This window comes from Hirundo rustica, chromosome 3, assembly GCF_015227805.2.
Source record: "Hirundo rustica isolate bHirRus1 chromosome 3, bHirRus1.pri.v3, whole genome shotgun sequence".
Lineage (NCBI taxonomy): Eukaryota > Metazoa > Chordata > Aves > Passeriformes > Hirundinidae > Hirundo > Hirundo rustica.
In genome coordinates, this window is record NC_053452.1 from 14,749,348 (window position 1) to 14,767,329 (window position 17,982).

Below are 17,982 nucleotides of genomic sequence, written 5' to 3' on the forward strand. Positions count from 1 at the left end.
GCTCCCGCCGCGGGCCCTCCCGGGAGCTGCCGGAAAAATCCCTCGGCTGGTAGCGGCGTTGCCAGAGGTGGCTCCTGCCGGGGGGCAGGGAGGGCGTGGAGGAAAGCTAGGGTCTATCTGCTGCCTGGCCTCTGCCGCGCAAGTCTGGGGGTTCTCCTTTCCTCCCTATTGCTGCTCTTGCCCACCTCACGTGTGACAAATAATAAAAATAATCGTGTTGGCATTTAAAAGGAACGAAATTAAATATAGAGAGAGTAGGAGGTTGACTTAGCAGCTCTGAACGTGTCAGGTGCAGGCAGCTGAGGTGTATGCCTGTTTTTAAAACGTTTTCTCTCTCCCTGGCAGGGTCATCTCTGCCCCCTCTCCCCACACACACACATTGCACACGCGCACACACACACACGCACACCCCCAACTCAGAAGAGGGCTTGGCACCAGCTCTGGCCATGCTATTGTGTCTGCCGAAGTGCTGCTGGCAAAGAAATGTAAGGGAGGGGAAGGGGAAGCGATGAGTGAGGGAGGTGTTGGAGATCCTCTCCTCCATCAGGAGACGTCTGCTAATACGCAGCTTTCAGAAAAGATACAGCAGCTCTGGGGGAGAAAACGAGCCTCTCTGCTGAAATGTTTTGGATGTAGACACCTCTTCAGAAGTCAAGGGTGAATTGTGGCATATATATAATTTTGAAAACAGAAGAGTGTGTTCTCTCCTTGTTCTCTTAAATAAGGGCAGCTGAGTAAATATGCGTAAAATACTGCAACCCATTTCAGAGGACCAGCACCTGGGATTAGCTGATCTGCATTGTGAATAATGTCAGCATCAGAGCTGGCTTGAATTGGATTTTCCCTGCCATAGCAGAAGATATCAGCCCCAGAAGAAACCAGGTGGCAGAGAAAAAAACGTGGTTTGAAATTTTCAAATAGCCTTCTAAGAAACCATTTCAGTTCTTCCTCACCCCAGGAAAAATAAACCAATAGGTGTGCCATGCATGGTGAATCTGGTCAGTTCCTGCTGGGAGCTCAGGCCACTTTATTTTTTTTGACCTGTATTAGAAACAACCGTAACCGGGCTTGGTAGCATCATCTGTGTGATTAAGACCCTGTAGCTTCATAGGTGATGATGTTTTCACAAATAAATTAAAATAAATTGCAGAATAAGCACTATCCTTTCTGTTTAACATTGTTCGTGTAACAATAAATTATACTACTGAAATATTTGAGTTTTTGAAAGGTAAGTAGTGTGTATTTAAAATTATGCCATAAAAATGTAATCTAATATAAACATATATGTTAAGATTTCTGTTTAGTGCTGCAACCTATTACAATTCCTCAGTAATTTCAAAATTACAGCAGCATTTTCCTAATGTCCAACACCAGTAGAAAAGAAAAAATAATCACAAACGTTCACTATTGATCAACTTTCTAGTTCAACATGTTATTAGTTGTCATTTCTTATTATTCTGTTTCAATTCCTTGCAGATTAGGAAAAAAAAAACCAGTAGAGGAAAATCAACCCCCTGGATCTTAGCCTTGGCCTTTTTCAAGCAAAGAGAAGAAGAGCTGCCAGGCTTTGCATGTCAAGTAGCCACTCGGCTGTTTGACAGCTTCTGGGTTTCAACCCCGTTGGGATTCAGGCAGCTCAAGCAACCACGAGCGATGACTCCTGTCATCTGCTGACACTGCTCTAGCACCATGGCAGACAAGCTGTGATATGACAAGAGGATCCATCCTAGGGAGGCAGTGTTGGGATCCATAACTGGCTTCCTGGGAAACTACAGCTGGTGGAGAGGATGTAAAAAAAAGGCACGCATGTCCCAGGATATGCTACACAACCTTTCTGAGCTGGTGGATCCACTTGGAGGAGAGTTTTGCCACTGATCTGGGTTTTTTTCCCGGTTTGGTAATGTTGGCTTTGGGGGGAATTTCTGCTGACTCACCCACCCCTGGACACCTTTTGCAGAGCGTGGCCGGCCAGTGAAGAGACCCAACGGCGCCTTACCCTCACTGCGGGTCCCCTCTGGTGGCCCCTGGAACCATCTTGTGCCCAACGCCATCCCGTGGGGCAGCTGCAGCCCCCCGCCCCGGGGAGTCTCCCACAGTGACCCCCGCACCCGGGGCGGGGGTGAGCGTGCCTGAGGCTTCCAGCGCGGCCGGCGCGCGGCAAGATTTTACCCTGTCTGCCGCCGGGGCCCCGGTGCCGCCCCCCGCCAGCCCTGCCGCCCCACTCACCCGCCCCAGGCCACGCAGGATGGGGGCGGTGCTGGTGCGGCGCGGGGGCTGCCTGCTGCTCTGGCTGGCCCTACTGCTGGGCTGCTGGGCTGAGCTGGGCAGTGGGCTGGAGTTCCCGGGTGCGGAGGGCCAATGGACCCGCTTCCCCAAATGGAACGCCTGCTGCGAGAGCGAAATGAGCTTCAACATGAAGACACGCAGCTCCAGTGGGCTGGTGCTCTACTTTGATGACGAGGGTTTCTGTGACTTCCTGGAGCTCATCCTCACCCAGGGAGGGCGGCTACAGCTCAGCTTCTCCATCTTCTGTGCCGAGCCTGCCACCCTGCTCTCAGACACGGCTGTCAACGACAACCTCTGGCACGCTGTTGTCATCCGCCGCCACTTCAAGAACACGACGTTGATCATTGACCGAGCTGAGGCCAAGTGGGTGGAGGTGAAGTCCAAACGGCGGGACATGACTGTCTTCAGTGGGCTCTTCCTAGGGGGACTCCCGCCAGAGCTGCGGTCAGCAACACTAAAGCTGACGCTCTCCTCTGTCAAGGACCGGGAGCCCTTCAAGGGCTGGATAACAGACGTGCGGGTGAACTACACAGAAGCATCGCCGGTGGAGAGCCAGGAGGTGCGGCTGGATGATGAGCAGAGCCGGCTGTGCGCCAGGGACGACATCTGCCTCAACGGGGGTGTCTGCTCGGTGCTCAACGACCAGGCCGTGTGTGACTGCTCCCAGACGGGCTTCCGAGGGAAGGACTGCAGTGAAGGTAAGGGACCATTTCATCTCGCCCCATTGCCCCCCCTCCCCATCACTCTGTGGAAGGGATTGGTCGGAGGCCAGGCATGCATGAAGTTTCATCTGTATGAGTGGATCCTCCTCTCTCCCCTCCCTTCCCACCATGTCCCCAGCTCCCCTCTTCCCCATCTTCTTCTCCCTGTCTTCCACGTGTCTCTGTGGCCAACCATGGTGCCATCACTCTTCTGTTCTCTGCGAGGCTGAGTGAGAGGAGGAAGAGGATGTTATCTGAGCATCTTCTGGAGGCAGGGTGGGATTTCGGGTTGTTCTCGGTAAAGGAGAGATGGGTGCTGGGTACCAGGTGTCACCCAGATGGCAGGGGGTGGCAGGAACCATGCTCAGTGGGAGCTGAGGGAGGGGATGTGCATGCTTATCACAAGCAGCTGGTGGTAATTAATTTGAGGACCAGGGAAAGTGATGCTGGGAATAATTTAACTAAATTAGGTGCAAAGATGACCTGGGTTTGGTTTTGTAGGGTAGAGGAGACCCAGAGTCCACTTTGTATTTGCCTCTGCTATGTCATTGAAATAAAATCAGTGATTTATTTGTGAATTCCTTAAATTGTTGCAGAGAAGGAAAGGGATTAAACAGAGGATTATGTTTTTACATGAATGTGAATGGTACTGCTTTGCAACGTATTTAGCAATTCACCATGCCTGTTAGATAGGGAGAGCACAAAAGGGCAAGGGGGAAGTACATACTCCGAGACCACAAAATGACTGAGTAGTTTTACCAAGGAAGAGGGAACCTAGAAAAAACCAGCAGTTTCCTTAATCTCATCTTCAAATAAATCACTGGGTATAATATGATTCATATTCAATGCACATTGTTTTTGGCAAATGGAAAGAGCGTGAATCTTTACTTTGCAGATACATGCAGGACTCTTGTGATTATTATTTTGTTAGTAAATGTGCCGTTGCTTGCAGCTCCTTAGGCATAGAAATTATGTGTGTTGTGTACCTAGAGCAGGATGTGAAGGTGTATAAATGAATGAAGAGCAAATGTATCAAGGGAAAATATTATTATCATGTCAAAATTGGAGAGCAAAGACCTAAGTTTAAAAAGTAAAAAGTAAATATGAATAAGATATTATCAAGGCCAAATTAAAATCTTCACTGAGTGGCTGCATGACATTTATGGCTGAATAATTTTCCTTTAGCATTTCTATCAGATTTCACTCATTATAAGAAAGAAAACATCATTTGTGACTGTGCTTTATTATGTAACACCTTCTATCCTAAGTGTCAATATTCAAAACGCTACAGTCATTCTGCATCCTGTTTAATTTATCAGCCATTTATCTCTCATCTGCCATTCGTGAAAAATTCAAACCCTATTAACACTTAAATAATTTTTTATAGGAGTAAATAATAGTTTCAGAACATTAGTCATTTTCAATTGCGCCTATTCCCAGAAATCGTAAAATGAAATATCTTTTATATTAGTAAACCATCTCAACTGATTTAGTATTTGGGTATCAATTTTTAATATATGATACTACATAATATACAGGTGTATGTAGAATGTCCTGCATTAGGATCTATTATAAAGAAAAGGAAAATTGAGGTGTAGCAGCTTTGTTAAAGCAAAAATGGTAATTTAAATACTGTTAATACTATTATACATTTATATGCCCTTTACACTAAAACATAGTTAATTTATTTGAAGGCATTTTGCACATATAATAGTTATGTGCAAAATACTTATCAGTTAGATAAATTATGTGCTCTACATAATAATATTTTTAAGGAACATTTTGATGTTTGGATCGAATGTTAGTGAAATACATATCTATATTTAGATTTAGTGGAAATTGTATGGAACTTTTAAGAAGATGACACTCAGCATTTAGAATCCCCCCCAAATTAAGGTAAAATGCTGACTTCATTTAAGTGCTAGTGGTTTTACAGTTGCCATTAGTGGAATCAAGATCCTCCTCACATGTCCCTTGACTACTGTGAAGCCTTATAAAATAATAGCAAGACTTCTAATTTTAGCAGAAAGTATTCAGATTCTGATTTCATTTGAAACAAGAGGCAACATTTGCCCTGACAGCAACATAAATGGAACTACATTGCAGTTTATACCTGTTAATTGAGAAAAGGTAGCAACTGACAGTTCCATCAGTCAAGTTTTGATGAAGGGATTAGAAGTTACTCATATGTGCCAGCAAAGATATTGAACTATTATAAATTATTTAATATTCTAAAAAACAGAAAAGGCAGAAGGACAAGTAAAGCCTTTATATCTGCCAAGAAAGAAACCTTGGCTGCTTCTCTTCTGTCTTTTTGTAGCCAACATAGACATTAAGCTGTTGAACTTTGATCTTTTGTTCCCAGAATGTGTAAATTTCCCACAAATCGTAGAAAGATGTGGCCATTGCTAGAGGATCATCTCAGGCTGCAATTATCTGAAGGGGCTTTGAGTTTTCACTTCCTACCCTTTGGGTTTTTGTTTAAAAATGGTTTTAGATAGGAAACCCCCCCAACTTTCCCTTTTTGTCTGAAATTGTAGCCATGTGGTCCTAGTTGATACCTTTTCTTAAGGTGAAAGATGGTAATTACATTCTATTTTCCTTGGGTTTTTTTTCCTTGGATTTGATGTTTTTCTATATCTCTGCAGTTTGTAAAACACAGAGTTCCTCAGTGTAATGAGGAGTGTAGTAATATCAACAACAACACAACAACAAAGATAACTTTTTCAAGATTTTCTTCCCTGACTTGCATGTTTAGGAATTAAAATTAAGAGATTTAGAGTCAAGTTTCAAGTCTTAAGATGTCATTTTCAATACAAGTTCAGTTATTTTCAGAATATCTCGTGGTTTTTTTCCCTTATTTCCATTGAAAAGCTTATTAATAATGCCTGAGATTTTATTTTCTTGTAAGAAAGAAGTTCAAACAAGTTTTTTTTGTTTGTTTGTTTGTTTTGTTTTGTTTTTTCCTTAACCCATAGAAATATAAATTATTCCGTAGTCTTAACTGGTTTTATACATGTCTAAATCATGAGTAGCTTCATGTATGTTTTGTGACTACACCTATATGAGAGCAGTGCAAGCTAGGAAAGAACCATTCAGGCATTCCTTTTGTTCCAGTAGGATCTAAGTTCTCTTCCATGGGAGCACTGGTATAATCACAGAAAAAGGACTGGAATTCTGCTTACATGTCAAGGTTCTGCAGTCCACAGCAAAGAAAAAATATGATTTCTAGCAGTTCTCCTCTGGTTGATAGGCCCATGAGTAAAAATAGTACAAGAGCCTTCTAAAAGAGAAAATAAAATCTCTGTTTTGTACTGATGAAGGCATGGGTATATTATTCCACATAATAATAGTTACTCAGTAGAAGGAAAAATACACAAAATTATAATGAATTTTATTAGGAGTGAGACTAGCAGTGAAATAAACCCTGATTGCCATATCAATTTTCTCATAAGTTTTTGACATACATTTCAATTTCTATTCAGTGAAAATTCCAATATTTCCTGAAATTACTCAAACTAGTAAGGCTTGATTCTATGATAAGTCAGATAAAGTCAGATTTTTTAGTTAATTAAGTCAAGGTCCTAGAAGTAAGGAGAATACATTCATATGGGTGAACCTTCATATTCTTTTTGTAATTTTACTCCTTAATTTAAAATTTCAAAACAACCCCCCCTATTTTGCCTAATAAATGACTAAAATAGTGACCGTAAATTCTGACTTTAGACAAAAAAAAAAAAGGTAATAATTTTCCTTTCATATTCATTTATATAAAAATATCTTTGTCCAGTATCCTGTCTGAGAAATTAAGCTGGTAGCTCTAAAAGAGGCAGTAAAATACGTGTGATGCATTGAGTTGGGGAAAGTTTCTCACTGATGCAAACTTCTTGTCACTCCAAGCTTTTCTATATCTCTAAGAGCTTGAAAAAGTTGCAGACAGAATCCTTTATCTTTTTAAAACATAGCTTCCCTACTTACCTCAATATTAGCATCTATACAGACAATTGCTTGGTGAATTCAAACTCTTCCGGTTTATAACATGATGTATTTTAGCTGTTCCACTGAGTTTCTGGTTTGTGAGAAAAATGAGGACTGTTCAGGCAGCTGTTCACTGTAAGAGATACTCTTCCTTTTCAGATATTCAGAATTTAATGCCAACTACAGTTTGAACTGTGAAAATGATTTTTGAGGGAGTCAGTTCTAGATGTCAGTTCTTAGCCTAGCCAGCATTTAGATTTGTTTGTTTGGGTTCTGAATATATTACATCAGTCTTTGTTATATTTCCTTTTGCATGTTAGCTTTTTTAGAAGCCATTCAATATTTATATATCTTTGAAATTTTTGATATTTTAATCCATTTTGTTCTCTTTATGCATTGAATGAAATTTCTTTTTGCATTATCTATTGCGAGTTCCGTGTTTGAGTGAGGTGTTGAACTCATTGCCGAGAGTCAGTCTTAATAGAGTATTCATCATGGTCTTTATCTCTCTTGAATCCTAGCTAAATGTACTTTGGACTAATAAATACTGCAAACAAAACTTGCCTTTTTGATTTATACTTCAGAATCTTTATCTACATGATCTGTATTTTTTCTGCATGCTGAATTTCTTGTCAGTGCCAGTGGCCGCTGGGGTGATGTTGGTTAAGAAGGAGGGCTAGAAATGCACCAGAGATTGTACTGAGGTTCTGGATATTTACAAATTATGTCAATAATTTAACAATCATCAATTCACTTTATTTAATATTTTTAACTGGTGACTCTCTAGTCAGAGTAGGAACTTAAGAGGAATAATCAAGTAAACAAAAAGTTGTTCATCACTGTTACTGTTACATTCACATTTAGTCAGTTTAAAGCACAATTTTTCATCATTTTCCTAATGAAATTTGATATAGTATGCTGTTTGCCAGGATCACCTTTATAGGATACTGATTTCAATATCTGCCTTGTGTAAAATCACAGGAATTTAAATACTGTTTCACTGGTAATTAGGAGTTGGCAGTCTGTTTTATGTTATCTTCTAAGGAGGTTTCCTGTTGAGTATTACTAATCCTTTCAAAATGCTGATCTTGAAATACTTATAGCCTAGATATTGGTACTTCAGGTAAAAAATATTTTAAATAGTGAGGTTGCTGTTTCCCTTTGGGCGTAATTGAGGCGCTGAGTTCTTGTTAAATTTAAGTCTCTATTAAGTCTATATTGACAGCTAATATGCTAGAATTTACATCTAGCACAATAGGACCTTGTATCAGATTGATCATATTAATATAGAATCTCAAAATAATATATATTAAAATTGTCTATGTTTTGATGTAATTGCACTTCAAGGCTTGCAGGCATTTTGGACCAATTGTACGTGATTTTTTTTGTCTCAGCAGAAGGTTGACTCACTGGGAGTCTTTTAACAGTAGATGCTAGCTACAGATTTATGGGATTTTACCCCATCATCATTACTGACCTGATGGACAGGAATGGGGAAACAGGCTGGCAATTAAAAAGGAGTTCCTGATAGAAACAGCTTTATATAGAGTATAACATTAACATATGCAGCTTGGAGGGTGCATGCTTATTTTAATAAACATTTGGTTAAATTTGGTTGGTAACGTAGAAGAGAAAGCTTCATCAATCTGTCTTGGTGAATTTAATATGATGTTTTATCTACCAGAAAGCTTGGTGTTCCTTTTGGAAAACATGAAACCATACCAGTTTTCTGGAAAAATTCTTTGTCCAGTTTGTTGTGCTGTAGTTGAAACTTGTGTGCCTTCATAAACACATGATTTCCAGAATAGTGAAGGGCATTCTGAGGTATTGAATACCATTGTGAACCTGAGGACTAAATTGTAGAGACCAAATATACTTATTACAGAGAATGTTCGGTTAGGGTGTAACAGACATACCTTTAATTGTGTTGTTATATACAGAATTGACTACAAAGGGTAAATAATATTTTTCCTGCCTTTATTTAGTTCTATGTTGATCTGGGATCATAATTTAATCTTTTACAAAATATGTACACTTTCTTGAATGGGCAGTTTCTTCTCCTTCTCTACTGTGATGATGGTATCTGAGTGTATCTACAAGAACTTCACCAGCCTGGATTATATTGACATGTATGCAGAACTCAATTTTTCAGCTCAGGTGCTCTTCTGCCAAGCTAAAAAGCAGTTATATGTGGTGAATGCATGCAAATGTTCATCCATTCCCCTAGATCTTGGAGTAGAGTCAGTAGGATCATGAGTGCTTTCAATGAACAAAAATATCTATATTAACTAATGAAGTAGTGAAGCAGGAAAACCCACATGGTTTTGACAGGACGTTGCTTTCTCAGTGACCCTGGCCAGTTCACACCACTTTTCATTTTGCCTTCTAATCTGTAAAGTTAAATTACTCCATACAGGAGCTTTTGGTAGGATCTTTTTCCTGTCATCAGATACTTGGAAGATCAGAATTTCTATTAGGGTGTAGGAGAGGAAGTCAAGACCTGAAGCTCCCTTTACTATTATGCAACCACTATAGTGTACAGAACTGATAATTGTTGGCTTTGATGTTGCAGGCCTCCCTACTGCCTATCCTTAGCAGAGTGTTCAGAATAGTGTGTTTTTTCTTTCTTTTTTGTCTGCCACTGTCTGCCATTATTCTGACTAGACGCTAGAAATTATGTGGCTTGTCATCTGCCAGCCACTTCTCCTTTGACAATTCAGCTCTTCTTATGATCACAACAGTTCTCATCCTTTGCAATGTTACACCTGTATAAAAGTCATCCTTATTACTGTAAAAGGATCCTTATTACTGTAGAAGGATCTAGGATTTAATGTCTGAGGAGAGTGAAGGACTCTTGCTTCTAGTCAACAACCACGTAATTTTTTTAGTTTTATTATCTTCCATTTTCAATGAAAAATCTGAGGGTGAAAGTAAGAGGTGGCCTCAGTTATGCCTTGTTTGAGCTTGTCAAGAAATGAGACAGTGGTGGCTGGCAGCTGTCTGCAAGAACAGGATTCTGTGATGAGATTTTATATTTCTTTCACACTATGGAGTGTATTAGGAACCTACAATTACTTAGTTATGTCCTAATAAGCAGCAGATTTGGCACCTTTTAGATATCTGAAAAAAAATGTGTTCTGTTTTCATTTTCCACTGGAGTCAATTTGAAGTCCCACTGACTCAAGTTTAGAATTAGGGCAAACCTAATAACCTGCTGATTCTGAATTTATTATTCAAGTAGGAATATGAAAACAGAGAGAACTAGGGCAAATTAACCAACCTGCTGATTCTGCCTGTAGTATTCATCTGGGAACATCTATAGATAAAATACTTTTCATAATTTCTGACTTTTATTACCATGATCATCATCACTATAATATTCATTATTTAATATGTGCCTTATGAACCATGCTGAAGAGTGAGGTTATATGACTAATTTTGTCTTACATTTAAGACCATCTATGATTTGAGGGAAAAACATGGTTTCCCAAACAAGTGGACAGTGCATTCACTGGAATCACATTTGCAATTGCTGCCTCTACAAACTGTGAAACAGTGGATTTTGCCTATGGAAATGTTACATCCCAACAGTGTTACGCAGGTGTGCACGTCACAGATACCTTTCAGACTGCCACATTGCACAAGGTCTTGAAATGAGAACATTTGATTTTGAAATGAAACTCTTTGATTTTGTCTAGAGAAAGGGCTTGGCTTTGGTTAAAGGCAGAAAAACTTGTTTGATTCTTCCCACAATGCTGTCATTTTGTAATTCAGTGAATGTGTACAGCCATTAAGGAGGTCACTGGCATTACCCTATGCACCTGGAGATGTATATCACAGTTCCAAAGTTTCTGGATTATGTCTTAATTTCCAATGCAGAATGACCTTCTTGTTCATCTTCTTTCTCTTTTATGCTTTTTAGCTTTCACAAAAAGTATTTTTAAATGACAATTTTGTCAAAAGAGGTATTTTCATTAAGAAAAGGTTCCTTGAGAAATATTGCATGAATGTAATATAAATTATATGTACTTTTGAATAAGTGTATAGAAAATCACTGAATTAGTGACTAGACTTTGAGTGAAGATCTGTATCTCAATACTGTCATTTTCTTTAGAAGCTTATCCTGATTCTTCTTTGTTTCCAAAAGTGACGATGGGAATCTTCACACACATCAGCATTTGTATAATGGCTGTCTAGGGCACAGCCACAATGAATAGTTTTAGAATGAATTACAGTCTTGTGATGTAAAGATTACATTCATTGTTAATAAAAGTGGGCAAACAGGACCCTAATGCTAAGAAAAAAAAGTGCTCCTCAGCCTTAAAGATGTTATCTTTCCTGATTTTGAATCATGCCAGTATGATAAAAGTGATATAAAAAAATTTGGATTCTACTGGTTGTTGCACAGCAACAGGCTTACAATTTACATTTGAAAAATTCTTTGTACATTTTACATTTGTAAAACCAGACTCTTGACCTGAAAGGTCATGGGACAGGAGTCCAAGAGGCACGTGAGACACAGCAGCTCCTTCCCAGACTGCACACATTGCTGTGTTTAAGCACAGTGATCTTCAGGTGATCCTCAGTGATCTCAGTCTACTGGGGTGAGCTGGTGCTTCACATGACATCCTCCCTTAGAAAAGCAGTGGAATTTCTATAGGAACTTTCCAGGAATGTTGGTTCTGACAGAGAGATTACTAGTGTTGTTCATTTTTATTTTTCTTTTTTCACATTTTTCCTCATCAGAGAAGAGACAGGTGAAAATGGAATTTAGAAACCCATAACTGTAAGTTTCTTAATTCTTAGGACTATTGGGGTGATATAGGAAAGATTTGTAAATAGATCTTTTAAGAACAGATCCAAGCCCTTCTTCTACATCCTTCTCAAATAAATGTTGCTCAGCTTCTCAGGGGGCTGATTCTCTGTGATTTTTTTCTGTGATATTGCATAAAAAAATTATGTAACAATATCACATTCCAAATAACCTGGGAGGATTGTTTTTAGGACCTATGGACTGTCATTCAACATTAACAAAAATGTTGATTGAGTAACTTTGGTTAAACATTTACTTGAAGAATTCTGAATATAGATCTCACATTCTTACATAAAACATTCCTGACTTAAGTGTTAGGAGCATTCCTGACTTAAGTGTTAGGAGGAAAAAATCATCATTTTCCCAGTAGTTCACCAGAAGAAAATTCATTCAAATCACATTTTCTTCGTTGGCCCAAATCTCCACTACTTTTCTGTGAACAATGTATCTGTCGTGGTAGTTTCCAGGAATTTTTTTTTTTTTTTTTTGGTCACTATTCTTGGTCCAAAGTACTTGCTGGAGCAGCTAGGATTGTAGTTAACCTTGAACCTTGAACTTGTTCTTTTTTTTTCTCTACAGCTGTTAAACAACTGAGTCTGGAATTACAGGAAGTTGTGAAGTAATAATAGACAGTACGCACAGGTTTTGTTTCATTTTTCACATTAAAAATTTTGAAACTCAAATGTAACAAATAATGCATCAGGTCTGAAATTCTGAGAGAAATTTTCACACTGTTTCCTATTCAAGTTCATATAGCAAAGGAAATTCCTATGACAGAAAAATGTTCAAGTGATAGAAGTTTTGACCTGCTATTCTTGCAAATCCACTGGCAACCAGAATTCATACTGACATCCAGAGGTTTTACCTATTGTCTTTGCATTGGCTGGATCCCATTCTCCTTTTTAAGTATCATTTGGGCCTTTAAAATGAGTAAAGTCTTTCTTGCACGTTATAGATACCATCATCCAAGTTTGCTATTCAGGCACATAATATCCATTGTGATGCCATGAGTCATGCTGGTGTATTTTGTAATTCTTAAACCATGAAAGCATCCACAGTGATGCAAGGAAAAAAAACTTACTTCCAATTTCTCCCCTATTAGGAAAAAAACAACAACAACAACAACAAAAAAAACCCACCAAAAAAACCCACCCCCCCCAAAAAAAACCCCAAACCCACCCCAAAAACCCCCCCCCCCCCGCCCCCCCCCCCAAAAAAAAACCCACCAAAAAAAAAAAAAAAAACCCAGAAGCATTCATTACAGTCTAAGTTGATGGCACCACAGGAATTCAGAAACAAAGCTGCCTTCAGTGAGTGGTGGCATTCATCTTTTTCTTTCTTGTGTTTAAGCATGGAATTTGTCTCTCCATTTTACTCACATTTGCATTAAAACATAATAAAAAGCAATTAGCGATGCTGTATCTGTTGTGATAGAAGTACATCAAATTCAAAAGCATACCTCTAATGGCTCAGAATATTTAGTTATTTTGATTTTGCATTTAAATTTGGGCTCATTGCTCCATGCATAGCCTAAATATATAAGTGAGATGGGTGCAGGTTTTGATGTTACTCAACTTCTTCGATAACTTCCTCATCAGAAATCTGAAAAACAGTACATGAGTACATCTTGGAAACTTGTCCTTGCCCAGTCTGAGCTCTTGCTGACAAACTAAGCTTTCAGTCATTAGGGAATGCAGAAAAGAGATACTAAGGAATTGATTACGCAAAGGAATTGGAAGAGAAAACCGTTCTTAGAAATAATATATATTGTTCTGTATAATATTTCAAAAATATCTTGCTTTTGTAGATTTTTCACATTCAGTAGTAGCTCTGTCAATTGATAAAATAATTTATTACAGTACTATTTTCTTGTCTGTGTAGATCAGGATTGATGTCTCTTGAAGCTGATACGTTAATCCATTGTAAAATAAGAGTAAAGTCATAATTGGGTCCTCTGATTAGGAAAAAAAAAAAAAAAAATCCTTGAACTGTATTAATATTAAAACACCCCAAAATGTCAAGAAATAAAAAAGGCTTAATCTTGCCCACTACTATGTAATGCTACTTTGCAACCTTTATAGAAGTTTCCTTTTCTATTCAGATGTATAGAAACATCTTGCCAGCACAAAAATTACTGGTGGGAGGTTTTGCTTGCTTGTCTGTCATGCTTGCAGGTTGCAACAACTACTTTTTCCTCTCTTCAGTTTCTCTCTTTTTGTAGGGGCATGGTAAGAACTTGCAATGCCGTTTTCCCTTACAAAATTTATTATTAATGGCTAAATAATTTAGTATTTTACCCCACTCTGACCCCCATTGATCAGATGACCTATTCTGTATTAAAATGCTTGCTCTTGGGAAAAAGACTGTCAAGTGTTTTTGTCATTTATGTGTTTGAATCAATCTTTGCACTCCTTTGCTTACTCTTAGACACACATGCAGTGCACAAGCTTTTAAAGCACAGCTCAGTATGGGCAGTTTGCATCTTCCCCAACCAGCCTAAATCCTCAGTGTCAGTCTAACAGGTATCAACATGCTGCACTCAAAGCTTATGCTCAGAGAATTTTATAAAATAAAGCACTTAGAAACTATGAACTGTCAGGACAAAATATACCATACACTTTTAGTTTCATCTGTTTCTGGATATCCATTATGAAATAGTCTTTAATTACATGATCATATACCACTTTATCCTTGGGCTTTCTGCCTCCTTCAGTACATAGTCTGGATAATAAGTTCTTCAATCTTTTGTTTTCTACTTGCTGCTCAGTTTGTAGCCCAGAGCCTTATTCATTGTTCATATTAAAATCAGTTCTCTGAAGAGAAATCAGTAATATTTCCCAGGCTTTTCTAAGGTTTTCATAGCTACCACACCTGAGCTGCTATGCAAATATTGAAAATTGCACAATGCCCATGGAAGATAACAGATGCTCTCATTCATAGTGGAAAACTGAAGCAAGAGAGACTGCAGGTAACAACATTCCCTGAGTGCCCATTTGAAGTTCTTCTAAGTACTTCACAGATAACACCATGCACTCTAAGCCTCCACTAACACTTCTAAGTACATCTCACTCTTCGTTCTGGGATATCCATCACAGTAGTCTCTCCAAACAAATATTTGGACCAGCATTAGGAATGAACACCAGAAAAAAACCTGACCAAAATCAAGTTTTATTTTTAGGACAGAAGGGGATAGAGTATATTTCTTCATTCAGCTCTCCTTGTTCTGAGGCACACCCCACTCCTTTTCAGTGAGGGCAGATGCACTGCTCACTGGCACTGCAGCTTTCTGTGGTACTCAGTCATTACTTCTGACTAAGAATAGTCTCCTCTGTGTGCAGATGAAGTGAGGGAAGCTCTGGAGAGAATTGCATTAAACTGTGTAATTAAAGGCTATATCTTACCCTATATGAATAAAGTAGATGGATCGCAGTTACATAAGAAGCCTCATGTCTCAGTGCTGCTATTTTTGACTTCGCAACATAAAGAACATTCTTTTAAGGCAGTAAAATAGTGCGTGTGTGTGTATATATATATATATATATATATATATTTTTTTTTGTTGTTGTTGTTGTTTTTTTTTTTTTTTTTTTAAGTTTTTAAGACTCTTCTCCCACACAGACATCCCAGCCATTGTGTTTTCTGCACTTGAATGAGGAAGCTGCCTTTCTGCAGGGCCCATTCCAGCAGGGAATTTATGGAGGGACTGACACTTTCCCTGCTCCAAAACTGAGTGGCTGGACCTAGCACAGGTTACCGAGTTTTGAATGACAGGGAAGACCTGCTGAGGCTGAAGTTGAAGGTCTTTCAGGAGTTTGCTGGTAAAACCCAAGACATCTCCACTAATGCTGTGCATTCAAATTTTAGGAAACATTTGCAATTTGAGTAAATTCTGACTGCTTTTCAAGGAGCTGGCAAAAGGCTTAAGCCCAAAAGTCGAGTTACTCCTGCCCAAATGGTTTTTATATGTATGCTTTGAAATAAGACTGAAGTCAAAAGGAATCAGAATAGAAATAAAACTTACTCAGAGTTCCCTTGGGGATATACTACTGCTAACATAAATGTCAGGTTTTAAGCTGAGATTTTTTTTTTTTTTCCCTAAATCAAATGCAGTTTTTTATGGCTGAAAAAAGAAGACTTCCCTACTATACTGGCTCACTCTATTTTCATTAATTGCTGTAATCAGTGTTCCTCAGTAGTAAGTGTGTCTTTTAAACAAAAAAAAAAAATTAAAAGTCACATGAAAGTCTTACAAACAAAACTGTTTCAATAAATTTCAGAACCATTAAAAATGGCCTAAAATATTTCTTAAACTCTCCCTGTAAAAGTTTTATATTAGTAGTATAGCCATAATAAAATATTTTGTACACAAGAACCAAAAATGCAGTGTTAATATTTGAACGTGATCAAACAGTATTTTTAAGACACTTCTGTCTTTATAAGAGCCACATTTATTAAGATACAGGACCTTTGAACGCACCTTTGGTATTTTTCCTCCTTATTTTAGAGATTATTTTCTCTACTTGCAGAACTAAATGTATTTTTTTCCCCTATATGTTAAAAAAAACTATAAAGATTAGAAATATTTATTTTCCCTTTTCCTTTCCATGATTTATCTTGTATCCACTGTAACACAATCTAGAAATTGCCTGGAAAGAATACAAATAAGAAGCTTTTAGGGCAGGAGGGGCAGACAGAATAAAGTCAACAGTCAAATTCTCACTAAATTTCTTTCTTTATCACTTAATTCACAGATGGTCCCAGTGTATTTGGTTGGATTATTATATGAATAATTTTATCCTTTGATTCCCAGTATAATTTGAATGTATGTATTACTATGCTGCAGATAACCAGACTCATTTTAATAATACAATATTGCTGTTTACAAACATATGATTATCTTATATGTTACCTCATGGTATTTCAATCATCCAGTGACATTTTCAGGACTGTTAAATGTTATTACTCCACTGACATAAATGGGACTATATATGTTAGAAATGAATAGAAAAAGTTTTTAAAAATAAAATTCAATAGTCAAAAAAGAATTAAAAATTGTGCTTTAAAGCAGAATCAATACAAGCTAAACTGCAGAATCATAGATGACCAATGAAAGTATTAACCCATGTTTTACGTATTATAAATGTTGTGCCTAGTATGTAGTCTGATTAGATCCATCTTTAGAAATGCCTTTATAAATGATTAATAATGACCTTAAGCTCAGACGTCTGTATGCATATAAATTTTCTTCAAGCTCAGTATATGTGTCATTTACCACCTTTTTGTTGAATTTTCTGTGAAAGAATTCCAATGCCATTTCTGTAGGAAAGATTAAATTCTACAGCAAAATAGTACCAGTCAGAAATTTGAGTCCTGTGTAACGTCCCTAAAGGCTGTTTTTTGCTAAGCAGTGAAGGGAGTATAATTTAATACACTCTGATTTTACTGTCATTTAAAATGTGTCCCCAGCTCAGCAGTACTGGTCTACAAACTTCATTTTTTTTCCTTTTGAAACATAGAAGATATATACCAAGAGTGAAAGAAAAGTTTAGTAGACTAAGGGGACCATAGGATATCTACAAAAATATATTGACACTCCAACATCATTAAATCTGATACCTACACTTCTCAGACTTCTCCGAATTATGTGTTTGTTTACGACATTCATGCACTTCATAAACTGGCTAAAAACTCTTTTCAATTTAATAAATAGAGAAAACAAATAGTTCTAAATGTGACTTTGAAAAGGCTCATAAATTAAAGAAACAACAACAAAAATAGAAATTAAATAATTAAATGCAATGCTTCCCTTTTTAACCACAGGCGTATCTATTTTACAATTGTTAATGTGCCATCTCTGGAATTGAACCTCTCTTTGAATTTCTGTCTATATAGATGTGATTTATTAATTCCTGCAAGCATTAATTATTATCAATGTTCTGGCCAGAACAAAAATTATATAAGGAATTCATTAATATTATTAATTAGAGATATTAGGAAAGCTTTCAGTGATTTGGAAGATATTTTCTCTCTTTTTGTAGCTGTCAAAAATATTTCTGAGAGCTGCTTTCCTTTACTCTGCATTCAAAATAGGTTCCTGAATGTATTAAATTTTCTAAGTTTTCAGCTAAATATCAATATGACTTGGTGTTTCTTTGACTTTAATGCAAAAGACACCCTGAAAACTGCTGACAAAACAAAATAAAA

General features: G+C 37.8%; 1 protein-coding gene across 1 annotated transcript in view; it reads left to right on the plus strand.

Annotated features, from left to right (window-relative positions):
- The first annotated feature begins 1,478 nt into the window (after positions 1 to 1,478).
- Positions 1,479 to 17,982, plus strand: part of NRXN1 (neurexin 1) — a 698,461-nt gene continuing 681,957 nt past the window's right edge. Inside the window, 1 exon segment of the mRNA XM_058420099.1 lies at positions 1,479 to 2,984. Coding sequence (XP_058276082.1) covers positions 2,246 to 2,984 — 739 coding nt within the window. The 5' untranslated portion in view covers positions 1,479 to 2,245.